Raw genomic sequence first — 14,789 nt, forward strand, 5'->3', positions numbered from 1 at the left:
TTTTCTGTTAGTTTGATGACGGTCCCTAACTCGTTAGCTGAAGTGGGAGCTTGATAAACGGTTTCATTATAATCTTTCTGTAAATAAATACATGTAATCTTAAAATTACCATAAAATAGTTTTTGTAGTATGTTGCCTACTAGGTGTTTTTTCAACCATTTATAAAGATCGAAATGATCGAATGTTAAACGAATGTTGAATATTAAACTTTACCGCAGTAAATACTGTCCTGTTTGTACTTATGACCTTTACAACATTTTAGAACAAATCATGTTTTTTATCAGTTATGTACGATTTTAAACAAAATCTGCGATGTACAGGGAAGTTTCTGTAACACGTACTGAAGTGTCTCTCCACATTCCTCCCAATCATTGTGAAAATATTAAGTTTTTTTTCGCTTTACTTGTGTTTTTTATTATTATCTTTTCATGGTAAAACTCGTATCTCGCTCCGTATCGTAGCTGCGCATGCATAGCTCGCTTGTCTCAGCGTTATGCGCACGGTTAAAAACTCCGCACCCAGACAAGATAAGAGCTCACATAAACATCAGTTTTGTTTTTTACATTTTATATTCAGTATTGTCATTTTGAAATCTACATCAATGCAAGTGTTATTGATTCAAAAAGAACAGCAACACAAATATAATTTTTAGGCAGAGCTCCATAGTCACTAGTGCTATTTTGGAATGTGCACCGTGTTGGTGACCCCTGGTCTAGATGCTCGGCTGGTGCAGCGATAAATTACACTAGCATACTACCTTCGTAATCCAGGATTTAAATCCCCAGCGGTGCGATCAGCCGATCGGACATCTATAGACTGACATGATTGGCTGTGTCTTAGGGGAAATGACTGATGCCTGGCAATGGATTGGCATCCTGTTCAGGGTGTGTTACTTCATTGCGCTCAGTGATTCTGGGAAAGACTCACCCTGACCAGGATAAAGTGGTAGTAAAAATGAAATAAAATAAAAACGAATTGGTCAGTGATTTTTTGTAAGTTAAATAAAGGTTTGAGAGGATAAACAATTGTTTCAACTTCTCCAGTTAGTGTTTGTACTTAATAATATGGCTCCAAAATAGGGATGCTGAGAGTTCAATTAAGACAAAGACGTGAAGTGCTTCCATTAATTTATGAAGGAAAAAAATTGTATGCTGCGTTTGGTAAAATGTTGTAAAATGTTTTACTATCAGTTATTGCTGCTAATATCTTATTGTGACTACTTTATAAATTAAACTTCATTATAGGTGTCTATGTATTGGAAAAATATGTAGGGCTTATATAAATTAAATATAGGGGTCATTTTTATCTACAGTTTCAGGCACTTGTCCATGTCTTGGAACCTTTCCCCTGCTACTAAATTGTCTATATATTGGCTTTTCAGCATTTAATTTTACATGTATGTAAACGTCTCCTTGATGCCACATAATTTTATATTTTTGCATTTTGTTTCTTAACATGTACACTGTATTTGGTCCATCTTCCATCCTTAATATGTTTTTAGAGGGATAATAAAATGGATTTTTAAATAGTGTTTAGTCATTAAGTAATTTTCTACACAGAGCAGCACAGTGGCTTAGCAGGTCATTTGGGAGCTGAACAGCATTAGGTTTTCAATGGCCTGAGTTCAGATCTTTCCCTGCAGTCTTTGTAGGTACAGTCAAGCCGGAAAGTCTGCACTCCCCTTTCACCTTCTCCACGTTTTGGTGCTTTTTTCACTGATACTGCTTGAGATGTTTCTACAGTTTAACTGGAGTCCACCTGTGGTAAATTCAATTGATTGGACATGATCGTGGATTGCCAACATTTGCTTATATAAGGTCCCACAGTTGACAGTGCATATCAGAGCCATGGGGTCAAAGGAATTATCTGCAGACCTCAGAAACAGGATTGTGTCAAAGCATATATCTGGAGAAGGGTACAGAAAAATTGCTGCAGCTTTACAGGTCACAAAGAGCACAGTGGCCACCATCATTCATAAAAGGAAGAAGTTTGGAACCACTAAAAATGTTCCTAGACCTGGCCGCCCTGCCAAAATGAGCGATCGGGGAAGACGGGCCTTGGCCAGGGAGGCGAGCAGGAACCCGAGGGCCACTCTAACAGAGCTCCAGCGTATCCCTGTGGAGATGGGAGAACCTATCAGAAGATCCACAAAGTTGAATCAGTTCATCTGGACACAAGTTTGTTGTAGAGATACGTTTCGTCACTCAATCCGAATGACTTCTTCAGTCTGAGCTGGTGTTGATCAAAAGATCAACCATCCAGGCAGCTCTTCACAAATCACGCCTTTATGGTAGAGTGACCAGATGGAAGCCACTCCTTAGTAAAAGGCACATGAAAGCCTCCTCGGAGTTTGCCAAAAGACACCTAGAGGACTCTCAAACCCTGAGAAACAAGATTCTCTGGTCTGATTAAACCAAAATTGAGCTTTCTGGCCTGAATACCAAGCGTCATGTCTGAAGGAATCATCACCTGTCTAATGCCATCCCTACAGTGAAGGATGGTGGTGGCAGCATCATGATGTGGGGATGTTTTTCAGCAGCGGGACCGGGGCGACTAGTCCTGATAGAGGGAAAGATGAATGCAGCTAAGTACACCGAGATCCTTGAAGAAAACCTGCTCCAGAGCGCTCTGAACCTCAGACTGGGGTGAAGGTTTACCTTCCAACATGAGAATGACCCAAAGCACACAGCCAAGAGAACAAAGGAGTGGCTTCAGAGAAAGTCTGTGAATGTCCTTGAGTGGCCCAGCCAGAGCCCAGACCTGAATCCTATCCAACCTGATGGAGCTTGCAAGAATATGCCAAGAGGAATGGGCAAAAATGTCCAGAAACAAGTGTGCCAAGCTCATAGCTTCTTTCCCAAGATGCGTTGAAGCTGTAATTGCTGCCAAAGGTGCATCAACCAAGTATTAGTATAAGGGTGTGTACAGATATGTAACCCCTAAATAAACCATTTTTGTCAGTAAAATAAAATTGCATATTTTCTAAACCCTGTTTTCACTTCGTAACTATTGGTGATGGGGTGTAGATGTTTAAGGCAAAAAAAAGAACTCAATCTATTATAGAATGAGTCTGTCATGTAATAAAACTTAGAGAAGGTGAAAGGGGTGTGCAGACTTTCCGGCTTGACTGTATAACCCAAAATCAGATAAAGTTGGGACAGTATGGAAAATGCAAATAAAAATGCAGTGTACATTTACTTCGACTTTTATTTAATTGCAGACGGTATGAACCTGAGATATTTCATATTTTGTCTGGTCAACTTTATTTTATTTGTTAATATACCTCCATTCCTGCATTTCAGGCCTGCAACACATTTAAAAAAAGTTGGGACTGGAGCAATTTAGGGCAAGTAATGATGTAAAAAAAAAAGTGCATAATATCATTAAACGACTTAAGAAATTTTGAGAAATTTTGCATAAAGAGCAAAGGCCATGTCATTCATCAACAGCTGATATAACCACATCAGCAAGGGATTACTTTGGCAAACCTTTGTTAAGCACTACAACACAGAGTTACATTCACAAATGCCACTTAAAACTTTACTGTGCAAAAAAGAAGCCTTATGTTAACCATGTCCAGAAACAGCGTTGAGTCCTTTGGGCTCTGAGACATCTGGGATGGACCATTACATAGTGGAAATGTGTATTGTCCATGCATTTTTAACAAGACAATGCAAAACCATTTGCTGCTCACATTACAAGGCATAGCTAGGGAAGAAGAAGGTACAGGTACTAGACTGGCCTGCCTGCAGTCCTGACCTGTCCCCAATAGAGAATGGGTGGAGAATTTTTAAACAAAAAATGAGATGACAACAACCCTGTACTGTTACACACCTTAAGATGTAAACACTAAATCACTTGGTATACTTGGTGCCAAAATGTCTTTTCAGTGTTGTGAGAAGGAATTGGCAACATTACAAACTGTTAAATGCTTTACCATCTCAAACTTTGGTGTGGATTGTGTTACAGGCCTAAAATGCAAACATTAATGTATATTAACAAATATAATGAAGTTGACCAGACAAAACATGAAATATCTCAGGTTCATACTGCCTTAAATGAAATAAAAGTCAAAGAAATTTGTAAGAAACACTGCAATTTTTTATTTCCATTTTCCATACTGTCTCAACTTTTTCTAATTGGGATTGTAGATTGGCTGTATTAAATTGTCTCTGGATGTGAGTGAATGAGTGAGTAGATGGAGTGTGTGGTGCTGTGCGCCTGTGTGCCTGGGTGGTACTGCATTCAACATCAGAATGATGACAACGTTATGTTATAAATAAATAAAAAGCCCATAAACGGATCATGACAGCTTGTCCTTTTTAAAAGCCAAAAACAATATGGTTATCAAGGACAGTTTGCTTGTTTAATTATGTGTTGTCATTAGCAATGATGAAAATGGATATTTGTTGGTGTGTATGCTTGGTTGCTGCTTTATTTTTTATTTGCAGGATCCATTATTTGTTCTACTCGCGCGTAGTTGATATAGAGTGTTATTTTGTCTATCGTAAAAAAGCGCTTGTGTTTACGCTTGTTTACTAACGTAAATCCGTGCTTGTGAAAACTTCTGCTACCGGCATCCGAACGAAGCCGGTTTTAGTTTGTTTTGTAATTCAGTGCATAAACATATTATTCATCCAGAATTAAAACCGCTTTCTGTCCGCACGAAGCACGTTTGTGTTTGTTTTTGTATTTTAGCGCTTAAACATATTTACTTTGTGGAGAGTTAAAGCCGTTTTCTGTTCGTAGGAAGCGCATTCTGTTTATTTGTTTTGTACACCAGCACATAAACACTGTTTTCCTTTAGAATTACAGCCGGTTTTGTCGGAAACAAAGCGCGTTTGTGTTTGTTTGTTTTTGTAGTTCAGCGCTTAAACATCTTTGTTTTGTGGGTAGTTAAAACCGTTTTCTGTCTGTAGGAACCGCGTTTTGTTTATTTGTTTTGTACATGAGCGCATAAACACCGTTTTCCTTTAGAATTACAGCCATTTTATCCGAACGAAGCGCGTTTGTGTTGTTTGGTTGTTGGTTTTTGTATTCCAGCTCATCATCGCCTGTTTCGTCCGGAATTAAAGCCGGTTTTCTGTGACTACCAGCAGAAGCGCCGGTGAAACCAACATAAACATCATCAACTCATCAACTTCAACTCATCTTCTAAAGCTAAGTATATTTCTTTGTTATAATGGCCCCAGCAGGAGCTTTATATCCATGTTCCGAGTGCAACATGTTCAGTTATTCCTTCTCCGTGTTTAGTGATAACTTTATATGTGATAAGTGTAGATTAGTTGTTAGTCTGACGGAGAAGATTTCAGTGTTAGAAGGGCGCATTCGGGCGTTAGAACAGACTACTACTAGTGAGGGCTTAGATTCAGCTGTAGCAGTCCCGAATGCCAGCAGTTCAGGTATAGAACCCCAGACTCCGGCATTAGAGCCGGACTGGGGCGACTGGGTGACATCTCGGCGACATAGTCGTAGGGCAAAGCACCGACCATCTCAGTTGCACGTGTCCAACAGGTTTTCCCCACTCAGTGAGCCACCCGCTGAGAAGCCTGTTAATGTAAGTGCTCTGGTTATAGGAGATTCTCAGCTCCGACACGTGCGTATTGCAACCCCCATAGAGACACCAGCAACCATAGTCACTTGTATTCCGGGGGCCAGGGCGCCTGACATCAGAGCAAATCTAAAAGTGCTGGCTAATGCTAATCGTAGATTTTCGAAGATTGTTATCCACGTCGGCACTAATGATATTCGTTTACGGCAGTCTGAGGTTACTAAGAGTAATGTTAAAGAGGTGTGTGAGTTAGCTAGGTCGATGTCTGAGGCAGTAGTGTGCTCTGGCCCCTTACCGATTCGACCCAGTGGCGAAACCTACAGCAGGTTGTTGTCGCTGAACCGCTGGATGTCTAAATGGTGCTCAGAAAACTGCATTGATTTTGTAGATAACTGGTCCACCTTTGAGGGAAGGCCTGGTCTTTTGAAGCGGGATGGTGTCCACCCCACGTGGGAGGGTGCTGCTCGCATTTCTTGCAGCATAGGTGACAGGCTTTACCACCGCGTTAGTGTAGCGGCAGATAGTGTTAAATGACTATCCAGAGCCAAGACCAGGCAGCAGACAAACAGGCCTAACCAACTGTCTGCGAGTCGCCATCGGACATCACCTGGAATCCTTAGGTCACAAACCATTGAGACTGTGTCTGTTTACCGTGGCAGGTGTAAGCCAAAACAAAATCAAAAAGTATGTCATAAGAACTTAATTAAAATTAATCTAAATGAGCATCATGAAAACCCTAGTAAAGTTAAACTAAAGTTAGGACTTCTAAACATCAGGTCACTTGCATGCAAAACAGTAATTGTAAATGAAATAATTACAGATAATAGTCTTAGTGCACTTTGTTTAACCGAGACCTGGGCTAGACCTGATGAGTATCTAAGTTTAAATGAAGCATCTCCTCCGGGTTACAGTTATGAACATAAGCCACGTCTTAGCGGTCGTGGTGGAGGAACAGCCACAATTTATGATAAAGACATAGGTCTTACTGTAAAATCATCTCCCATAACAAACTCGTTTGAAGTTCTTATCTCTGACATAACCAATAAATGTTCATCTGATAAAACTAGTATGTTTAAACTGGTTACTGTTTATCGACCTCCTGGTCCTTACTCAGAATTTCTTAACGAATTTGCCGATTTTCTTTCTAGACTAGTCTTATCAACTAAGAAAGCTTTAATTGTTGGTGACTTTAATATTCATTATGAGGATAAGTGTAATCCACTCAAAATTGCATTTGATTCTATTTTAGAGTCCTTAGGCATCACCCAAAATGTAACAGGACCCACTCACCGCTGTAAACATACCTTAGATTTAATACTTACTTATGGTATAAACATAGACAACCTGGAAATTGTACCACAGAATGACTTAATTTCTGATCACTCCCTACTAATTTATGAAGTGTCCCTGTCCAATAATATACAGCAACCACATCGTTTTAAATGTAAGCGCACTATTACATCTGCAACTGCAGCAGTGTTCATAAACTGCCTACCAGAATTACCAAATATACCAGCATCGGAACCTAAAGAACTAGATCAGGCAACTCAAAACCTAGAAACCGTACTGCGCACAACCTTAGATAACGTAGCCCCACTCAAAACTAAACTGATTAGGGAGAAAAAACTTGCTCCTTGGTACAATGACCACACATGCGCACTTAAACAAGCAGCACGGAAATTAGAACGCAAGTGGCGTCACACTACACTGGAGGTGTATAAGATTGCTTGGAAAGATGCTCTAACTGAGTATAAACATGCACTTATAAAAGCTAAATCTTTATATTATTCGTCCCTAATAGAGAAAAATAAAAACAATCCCAGATTCCTTTTCGAGACAGTATCTAAATTAACTAAAAACGTCAATGAAACTGAATCTAATATACCGCCTGACTGTACCAGCGATGATTTTTTAAAATTCTTTAATGACAAGATAGAAAAAATACGACTTCAGAGTCAAAGTGTGTCAGTTGCCAATGTTAAGTATGGACTCACTCCGAGCAGCATTGGTGAAAATAGTAACGAGTTAATCCAACTAAATTCCTTTAATCCAATCTCCCAAAATGAACTAACTATGTTGATTAAATCATTGAAGTCATCATCGTGTATACTCGATCCAGTTCCAACTCGTTTACTTAAAGATTTACTCCCAGCTATTGTAGAGCCCCTGCTTACATTAATCAATGCATCCCTTAGCCTTGGGTACGTACCTAAATTGTTTAAAAGTGCCGTTATTAAACCCCTGATTAAAAAACCTAATCTTGATCCACATGTACTAGCTAATTATAGGCCAATTTCAAACCTACCTTTTGTCTCTAAAATATTAGAAAAAGTCGTTTCCAAACAGTTATGCTCTTATTTGAATGAAAATTGTATTCATGAAAAATTTCAATCAGGATTTAGACCCAATCATAGTACGGAAACCGCATTAATTAGAGTAGTTAACGAGTTGTTAATGTCTTCTGATAATGGATGTGTCTCTTTTCTTGTTCTATTAGATCTTAGCGCAGCGTTTGATACGGTCGATCATAACATTTTACTGGAGAGGCTAGAAAATACAGTAGGTGTTAAAGGACTCGCACTCTCTTGGTTTCAATCATATCTGACTGACCGCTCGCAATTTGTTTATGTAAATAATAAATGCTCGGAAACTACAAAAGTAAAGTGTGGTGTTCCACAGGGGTCGGTACTTGGACCGCTATTATTTACACTCTATATGCTTCCACTAAGTGAAATTATTCATAAACATGGCATAAAATTTCACTGCTATGCAGATGACACACAGCTGTATATATCAGCCAAACCAAATGATACTAACACAATCAGTAAGATAGAAGATTGTGTAAACGACATAAAAAACTGGATGTCGTGTAATTTTCTTTTACTTAATTCAGATAAAACTGAGGTTTTACTTGTTGGCTCTAAAGCTGCAAGAGACAAGTTGTCTAACCTGGTGCTAAACCTAAACACTTTCTCTGTTACTCCCAGCCCAGATGTAAAAAACTTGGGTGTCACACTAGTTATATAATATTACTAGAGTTGCTTTCTATCATTTGCGTAATATCTCTAAAATAAGAAATATACTATCTGTTAATGACGCTGAAAAACTGATCCATGCGTTTATAACTTCTCGGTTAGATTATTGTAATGCTCTTCTAACTCGATGCTCTGGTAGATCCATAAACAAACTCCAGTTAGTTCAAAATTCAGCAGCTCGGGTGCTAACTAGAACTAAAAAATTTGATCATATCAGTCCTGTTCTATCATCTCTACACTGGCTGCCAGTTAAATTCCGCATTGATTACAAAATACTTTTACTAACCTATAAAGTGCTACATGGTCTGGCTCCACAGTATCTGAGTGAACTTATTAATCACTACAATCCAGCGCGTCCACTTCGTTCACAAGATGCAGGGTTACTTATAGTTCCTAGAATTAAAAAGACCACAGCTGGTGGAAGAGCATTTTCTTACAAAGCTCCACAACTCTGGAATAATCTTCCTGCCTCTATTCGGGATTCGGACACAGTCTCAATGTTTAAGTCTAGACTGAAAACATATTTATTTTCTCAGGCTTTTGATTAGTATAGACAAAGGCGCAGAGCTTGGGGGTTCTTGTCATAGAAACTTGTGGTGATCAGGGATGTTGGGTTGCTGTCGTCCTGCCTCTCTTGTCCGATCACTCAGGTTTGGGTAGGAGAGGTGGGCGCTGATGTCCTGTGAAAGCCTTCATGACCTTGTTACCTGCTCGCTCTCCCTTTTAGTTATGCTGTAATAATTAGGGCTGCTGGAGTCTAAAACTCTCTGTAAAACTGTTTTACTCAACTAGCATTGTACATTATTAACTACATTCTCTATTGTTTTACCCCGAGGGCGTTCTGATGGAAACCTGTTCACCCGCCGAGGTTAAGGATTAAAGTCGAGACTGCCGTGACAACTATGCTGCTCCTGCCGGATGTGACTGGTCTGGAGTAATTGCACCAAGAATGACAAGAAATCACTACAGACATTATTGAAGACTACAGCGAAGAACAACTCTATTATTATTTATCTATTTATTACCAGTTATAACTTTTAGATCATTTAATTCTGTGTTCGTATGCTCTGTGTAAATCGTGTATTTATTTAAAGTATCCTCCTGGCCACCCAAGAAGGATGGGCCCTGCTGAGTCTGGTTCCTCTCAAGGTTTCTTCCTGTAATTTTCAGGAAGTTTTTCCTTGCCACAGTCGCCCTCGGCTTGCTCAACAGGGGTTTTTTGTATCTGTTGGTCCTGGATTTTGTAAAGTTGCTTTGAGACAATGTCTGTTGTAAAAAGCGCTATATAAATAAAGTTGACTTGACTTGACTATTATTACTATCTATTATATCGATTATTCTACATTTATTTGCTTTTTCATCAACCTCTTTGTCCTGGTCAGGGTCTTGGCAGCTCCGGATTCATTGGACAACACTGGGAACAAGGCAGGAATACTCTGGGGCACTAATCCATTGCAGGACTTTGGCCATCCCCCATCTCAGACATAGTCAATCATGTCTGTGTAGACGCCTGGCTGACAGAAAGCACACCTAAGGATCTCAGCAGTGGTGGGCTAGCGGTAGACTGCTGTGCCACCCAAGTGCCAAATCATTTATTAATAATAAAAATGATGCAAGCATTTATCTTACATTTTGTAAAGACTGTTTGCATATTGGACATGCCATTATGAAACAGTTGAGTCATGGTTTCAGAATCAGGCTTTGTAAATATAAATATGGATCTTTGTTCATTACTGAATTTTCCACCGGTAGTGGACAGCATCATCTACAGTGTGGCCAAAAAGTATTTAGTCAGCCACTGATTGTGCAAGTTCTCCTACTTAGAAAGATGAGAGAGGTCTGATTTTCATCATAGGTACACTTCAACTATGAGAGACAAAATGAGGGAAAAAAATCCAGGAAATCACATTGTAGGATTTTTAAAGAATTTATTTGTAAATTATGGTGGAAAATAAGTATTTGGTCAATAACAAAAGTTCAACTCAATACTTTGTAACATAACCTTTGTTGGCAATGACAGAGGTCAGACGTTTCCTGTAAGTCTGTAAGTAAGGAGGTTTTGGCTTAAAATCCTACGATACATGGCCCTGTTCATTCTTCCCTTAACACGGATCAGTCGTCCTGTCCCCTTTGCAGAAAAACAGCCCCAAAGCATGATGTTTCCACCCCCATGCTTCACAGTAGGTATGGTGTTCTTGGGATGCAACTCAGCATTCTTCTTCCTCCAAACACGACGAGTTGAGTTTTTACCAAAAAGTTCCATTTTGGTTTCATCTGACCACATGATATTCTCCCAATCCTCTTCTGGATCATCCATATGCTCTCTGGCAAACCTCAGACGGGCCTGGACATGTACTGGCTTAAGCAGGGGGACACGCCTGGCACTGCAGGATTTGAGTCTCTCTCGGCGTAGTGTGTTACTGATGGTAACCTTTGTTACTTTGGTCCCAGCTCTCTGCAGGTCATTCATCAGGTCCCTTCGTGTAGTTCTGGGATTTTTGCTCACCGTTCTCATGATCATTTTGACCCCACGGGATGAGATCTTGCGTGGGGCCCCAGATCGAGGGAGATTATCAATGGTCTTGTATGTCTTCCATTTTCTTATAATTGCTGTCTTCCCAGCCTGGTGCAGATCTACAATTTTCTTCCTGGTGTCCTTCGACAGCTCTTTGGTCTTGGCCATGGTTGAGTTTGGAGTCTGACTGTTTGAGGCTGTGGACAGGTGTCTTTTATACAGATAACGAGGTCAAACAGGTGCCATTAATACAGGTAACGAGTGGAGGACAGAAGAGCTTCTTAAAGAAGAAGTTACAGGTCTGTGAGAGCCAGAAATCTTGCTTGTTTGTGGGTGACCAAATACTTATTTTCCACCATAATTTACAAATAAATTCTTTAAAAATCCTACAATGTGATTTCCTGGATTTTTTTTTCTCATGGATTTTGTCTCTCATAGTTGAAGTGTACCTATGATGAAAATTACAAACCTAGGTAAAGTAAAAGTAGGAGAACTTGCACAATCAGTGGCTGACTAAATACTTTTTGGCCCCACTGTACCACTGCACCAACCAAGTGCCTGCAACATAACATGTTAAGCATTAACAAACGTTTAGTTAACTCAGAGATAAAACATAGTCTGGATGAAGGACATTAACAAAGAGAAAAGGGAGCACATAAGACATAAGAGGTCTAAGTATAGCAGAACTATTATACTGAAGTGCAACAAAGAAAGCAACATTGTTCTAAGAGAGGAAAAGAACATTGTTTACCTTCATTCTTTTCACAGACACATCAATTCAAGGTGAGTACTCACACCAATGTCCATGGCCTTAGTGGGTTCAGCCAGACAACTTAGTTTAGTGAAATATTTATTGTTTTAACTAGAAAATTTTCCACACAGCATGTGTTTTAGGAGCTCATGGAAAAATCCTTACAAGAAGTATTTCATCCAGCAAGAGTTTGTAAGAGTGTACTATCATAATAAATAGTATGGTATGTGAATTTAGTATTCCCTGAGTAGTGTCATAACACTGTACTGGCTATACCTATGTAGTACATTTACTAAAATGTAATCTTTAAACACTATTTTCAGCACTCGGGTGGCATAGCAGCAAATTTTGTTAGCCGTATACTTTTGGTTCTAGGGTACAACTCCACAGAGATGCTATTGAGTTGTCTACATACAGGCATAGCCTTAGACAAGATTGGCTATGTGTCTAGGCTTTGCAATGGTTTCCTGTCCAGGGTGTGTTACTGCATTGCTCACAGTAATTCCAGGTACACCACAACCCTGACCAGGATAAAACATAAAACTTTATTTGAAATTAATGAACAGTTAGTATTTTACCAATAAAAATGACATGATAACTTGTATGGGCAAATAATCTTATTTATATCCAACCGGCCCCCTAAAACACATCTTACATTTTGAATATTGTGATTTTAATTGTTTAATATTTAAAAAAGGAAAAATTGCATTTATCTGAATGCTGGGTAATAATACACATTGTACAGGGTGCCAATCCACCACAGAGCACTGTACACTTACTTATTCATATGTGCATGTACAGTAGAACAGTTTACAGAAAACAATCTACTGGTATAGTTGTGATAATACCTTGAGGAGGCCCGAGGCAAGTCATGGTGAAAAATTGGCATTGCACTTAAATCACTGTAACTTTAGGCACCAACACTACCTGCTTTACTATTGCGCACTATAATCTCACACTATAACCACACTTTTCTTGTGAATGTTACATTGGCATATGTGCTTACTATAGTGGGCAGGGCTGTAGGTAAAAAGTGACATGCTGGTGCATGGCAGGAGCAAACAATCAATGTTTTATTTTAATACATTACTTACATATGTGCATATAAATTCTCCATGTATATTTATTTAATTTTACTATGTGTTCATTAATTCTAAATACTATGTTTGGGAACAATGTACTGTACAGTTTTCTTCTACTCAGAGTTGATAAATTAGAGCTCAGGTTTTAGATCTAGCTTTACACCTGGGAGTATCTTTAAACGGGGAATGCTTACACACGGCTTAAAGTAGTTCAGTCTGTACTCCTGGATATATGTGCTAACCCTAATAAGTTAAAGCTGCCCACTTTGGTACTTGAATCAATAAAACTCATTAAAGCAGGACTGGCTCCACAGCGAGTGTCCAGTCCAATGAGTTTCACATTTGTTCTCCATCACAGGACTGGATATAGGGCCCCATCGATCCTCACCCTAAGCTCATTTATTTAGCGGAGTGAGAATTGCCTTAATGTGGCTCTAACCAATAAAATTTTCTCAGGGGAGTTTTAGTTTCAAGCTTGTGATGATACCAGTGTGTGTATATTTCTGTTTGGATGAGAGAGGAAAGGTAAGCAGAGGAAAGTTTCAAATCGATGAAAAAACTAAAATTTTTGCTCTTCTGGCAAGTTTTATAGCAATAGTCTGAAAAACAACACAATCTACATCCTGAAATGATACATCTTAAATTCTGAAATGTAAAGCACTTTCATTCCTGATGGAGGGCAATTGGTAGGAGTAATGCAGCTTCTCAGTTTCCATTCCGTCAGCATTAAAAAAATACTATATACAGTCATGAGCAGTTTTTGTCCTCTTACTGTGAATCAGTGAATTTTTTCAGAACTTATTTTCCCACCTAAATTTTGGCATCTCCAATTCCTGTTGAGAAATCATCTTAATTTTCCACCAACACCGCCGTCTTTGTGCATCTATTACTTCAAATTCTTCAACCCAAAGCAAGACCTAGACAGACTTACATTTACACAAGATGATTTTATTCAAAGTGACTTACAGTAGTGACCAATTACAGTCCAAACAGTTGAGGTTTAAGCCCAGCAGTGGCAGCTTGGCAGAGGTGGGGCTTAAACCAACAACCTGCCACTCAGGTGGCGCAGCGGTAAAAACACACGCTGTTCACCAGAGCTGAGATCTCGAATACATCGTATCGAATCTCGAAGGCAAAGCTGTAGCTTAGTGGTTAAGGTACTGGACTAGTAACCAGGAGGTTGCTGGTTCAAGCCCCACCATTGCCAGGTTGCTGCTGTTGGGCCCTTGAGCAAGGTCCTTAACCCTCAGTTGCCCAGACTGTATACTGTAACTGTAATGTAAGTCGCTTTATATAAAGGCATCTGCTAAATGCCAAAAATGTAAATGAATCTCGGCTCTGCCTGCCGGCTGAGGACGAGCAGCCACATGATCAACGATTGGCCTGTTAAGATAGGGGCGGGATTAAGCCGGATGGGTACTCTCTCTCAGACTAGTGCGATTACGACCTCTGCTGGCTGGTTGGTGGCGCCTTGCACGGAGATGGGAAAGGACTGCTGTAGAGGGTGTGGCTCTCCGTACACAGCGCTGTACTGCACTGCACTCATCAAGTGTAGGTAATAAGATGTTTGATTGCTGTGCACGTGTTGGAGGGGGTGTGGAACAGCCTTGTCCTCCCCAATCAGGAGCAGGGACGAGCATTAGTGAGAGGATGATGACGGGCAGAAATTGGATGTGCTAAAAGAGAGAAAAAGGGGGGGAAAAAAAACAACCTTCTGATCACTAGTTCAGTACCTTAACCACTGCACTACCACTGCCTAAGAGCCCATATGTGTAACACCCTTAGTGGGATGGACCTTCGGGAGTGTTATCTACATGTGTCATAATTTAGGATGATGTGTTAAATGTACTTACTG

At 39.7% G+C, this 14,789-nt stretch overlaps 1 protein-coding gene and 1 long non-coding RNA gene across 3 annotated transcripts in view; both read left to right on the top strand.

Moving 5' to 3' along the window:
- The window catches only part of LOC134323256 (uncharacterized), a 39,265-nt gene extending 29,206 nt beyond the window's left edge, over positions 1-10,059 (top strand). The window contains exon 2 of one of the 2 annotated variants that reach the window (XR_010014034.1): positions 9,969-10,059. Coding sequence is in view for 1 of the 2 variants with exons in the window: in XM_063004708.1 (XP_062860778.1) it covers positions 5,183-6,085 (903 nt within the window). In the remaining variant the exon portion in view is untranslated. Of the gene's footprint in view, positions 1-5,043; positions 6,560-9,968 lie in introns of those variants that run through there. The other variant, XM_063004708.1, reaches the window with a different exon arrangement.
- On the top strand, positions 7,954-9,901 carry LOC134323182 (uncharacterized). The gene is made up of 2 exons (XR_010014024.1): positions 7,954-8,110; positions 9,422-9,901. It is a non-coding gene; the product is annotated as an uncharacterized LOC134323182 (long non-coding RNA).
- Positions 10,060-14,789: the final 4,730 nt, after the last annotated feature.

This window comes from Trichomycterus rosablanca, chromosome 11, assembly GCF_030014385.1.
Source record: "Trichomycterus rosablanca isolate fTriRos1 chromosome 11, fTriRos1.hap1, whole genome shotgun sequence".
NCBI classification, from domain to species: domain Eukaryota; kingdom Metazoa; phylum Chordata; class Actinopteri; order Siluriformes; family Trichomycteridae; genus Trichomycterus; species Trichomycterus rosablanca.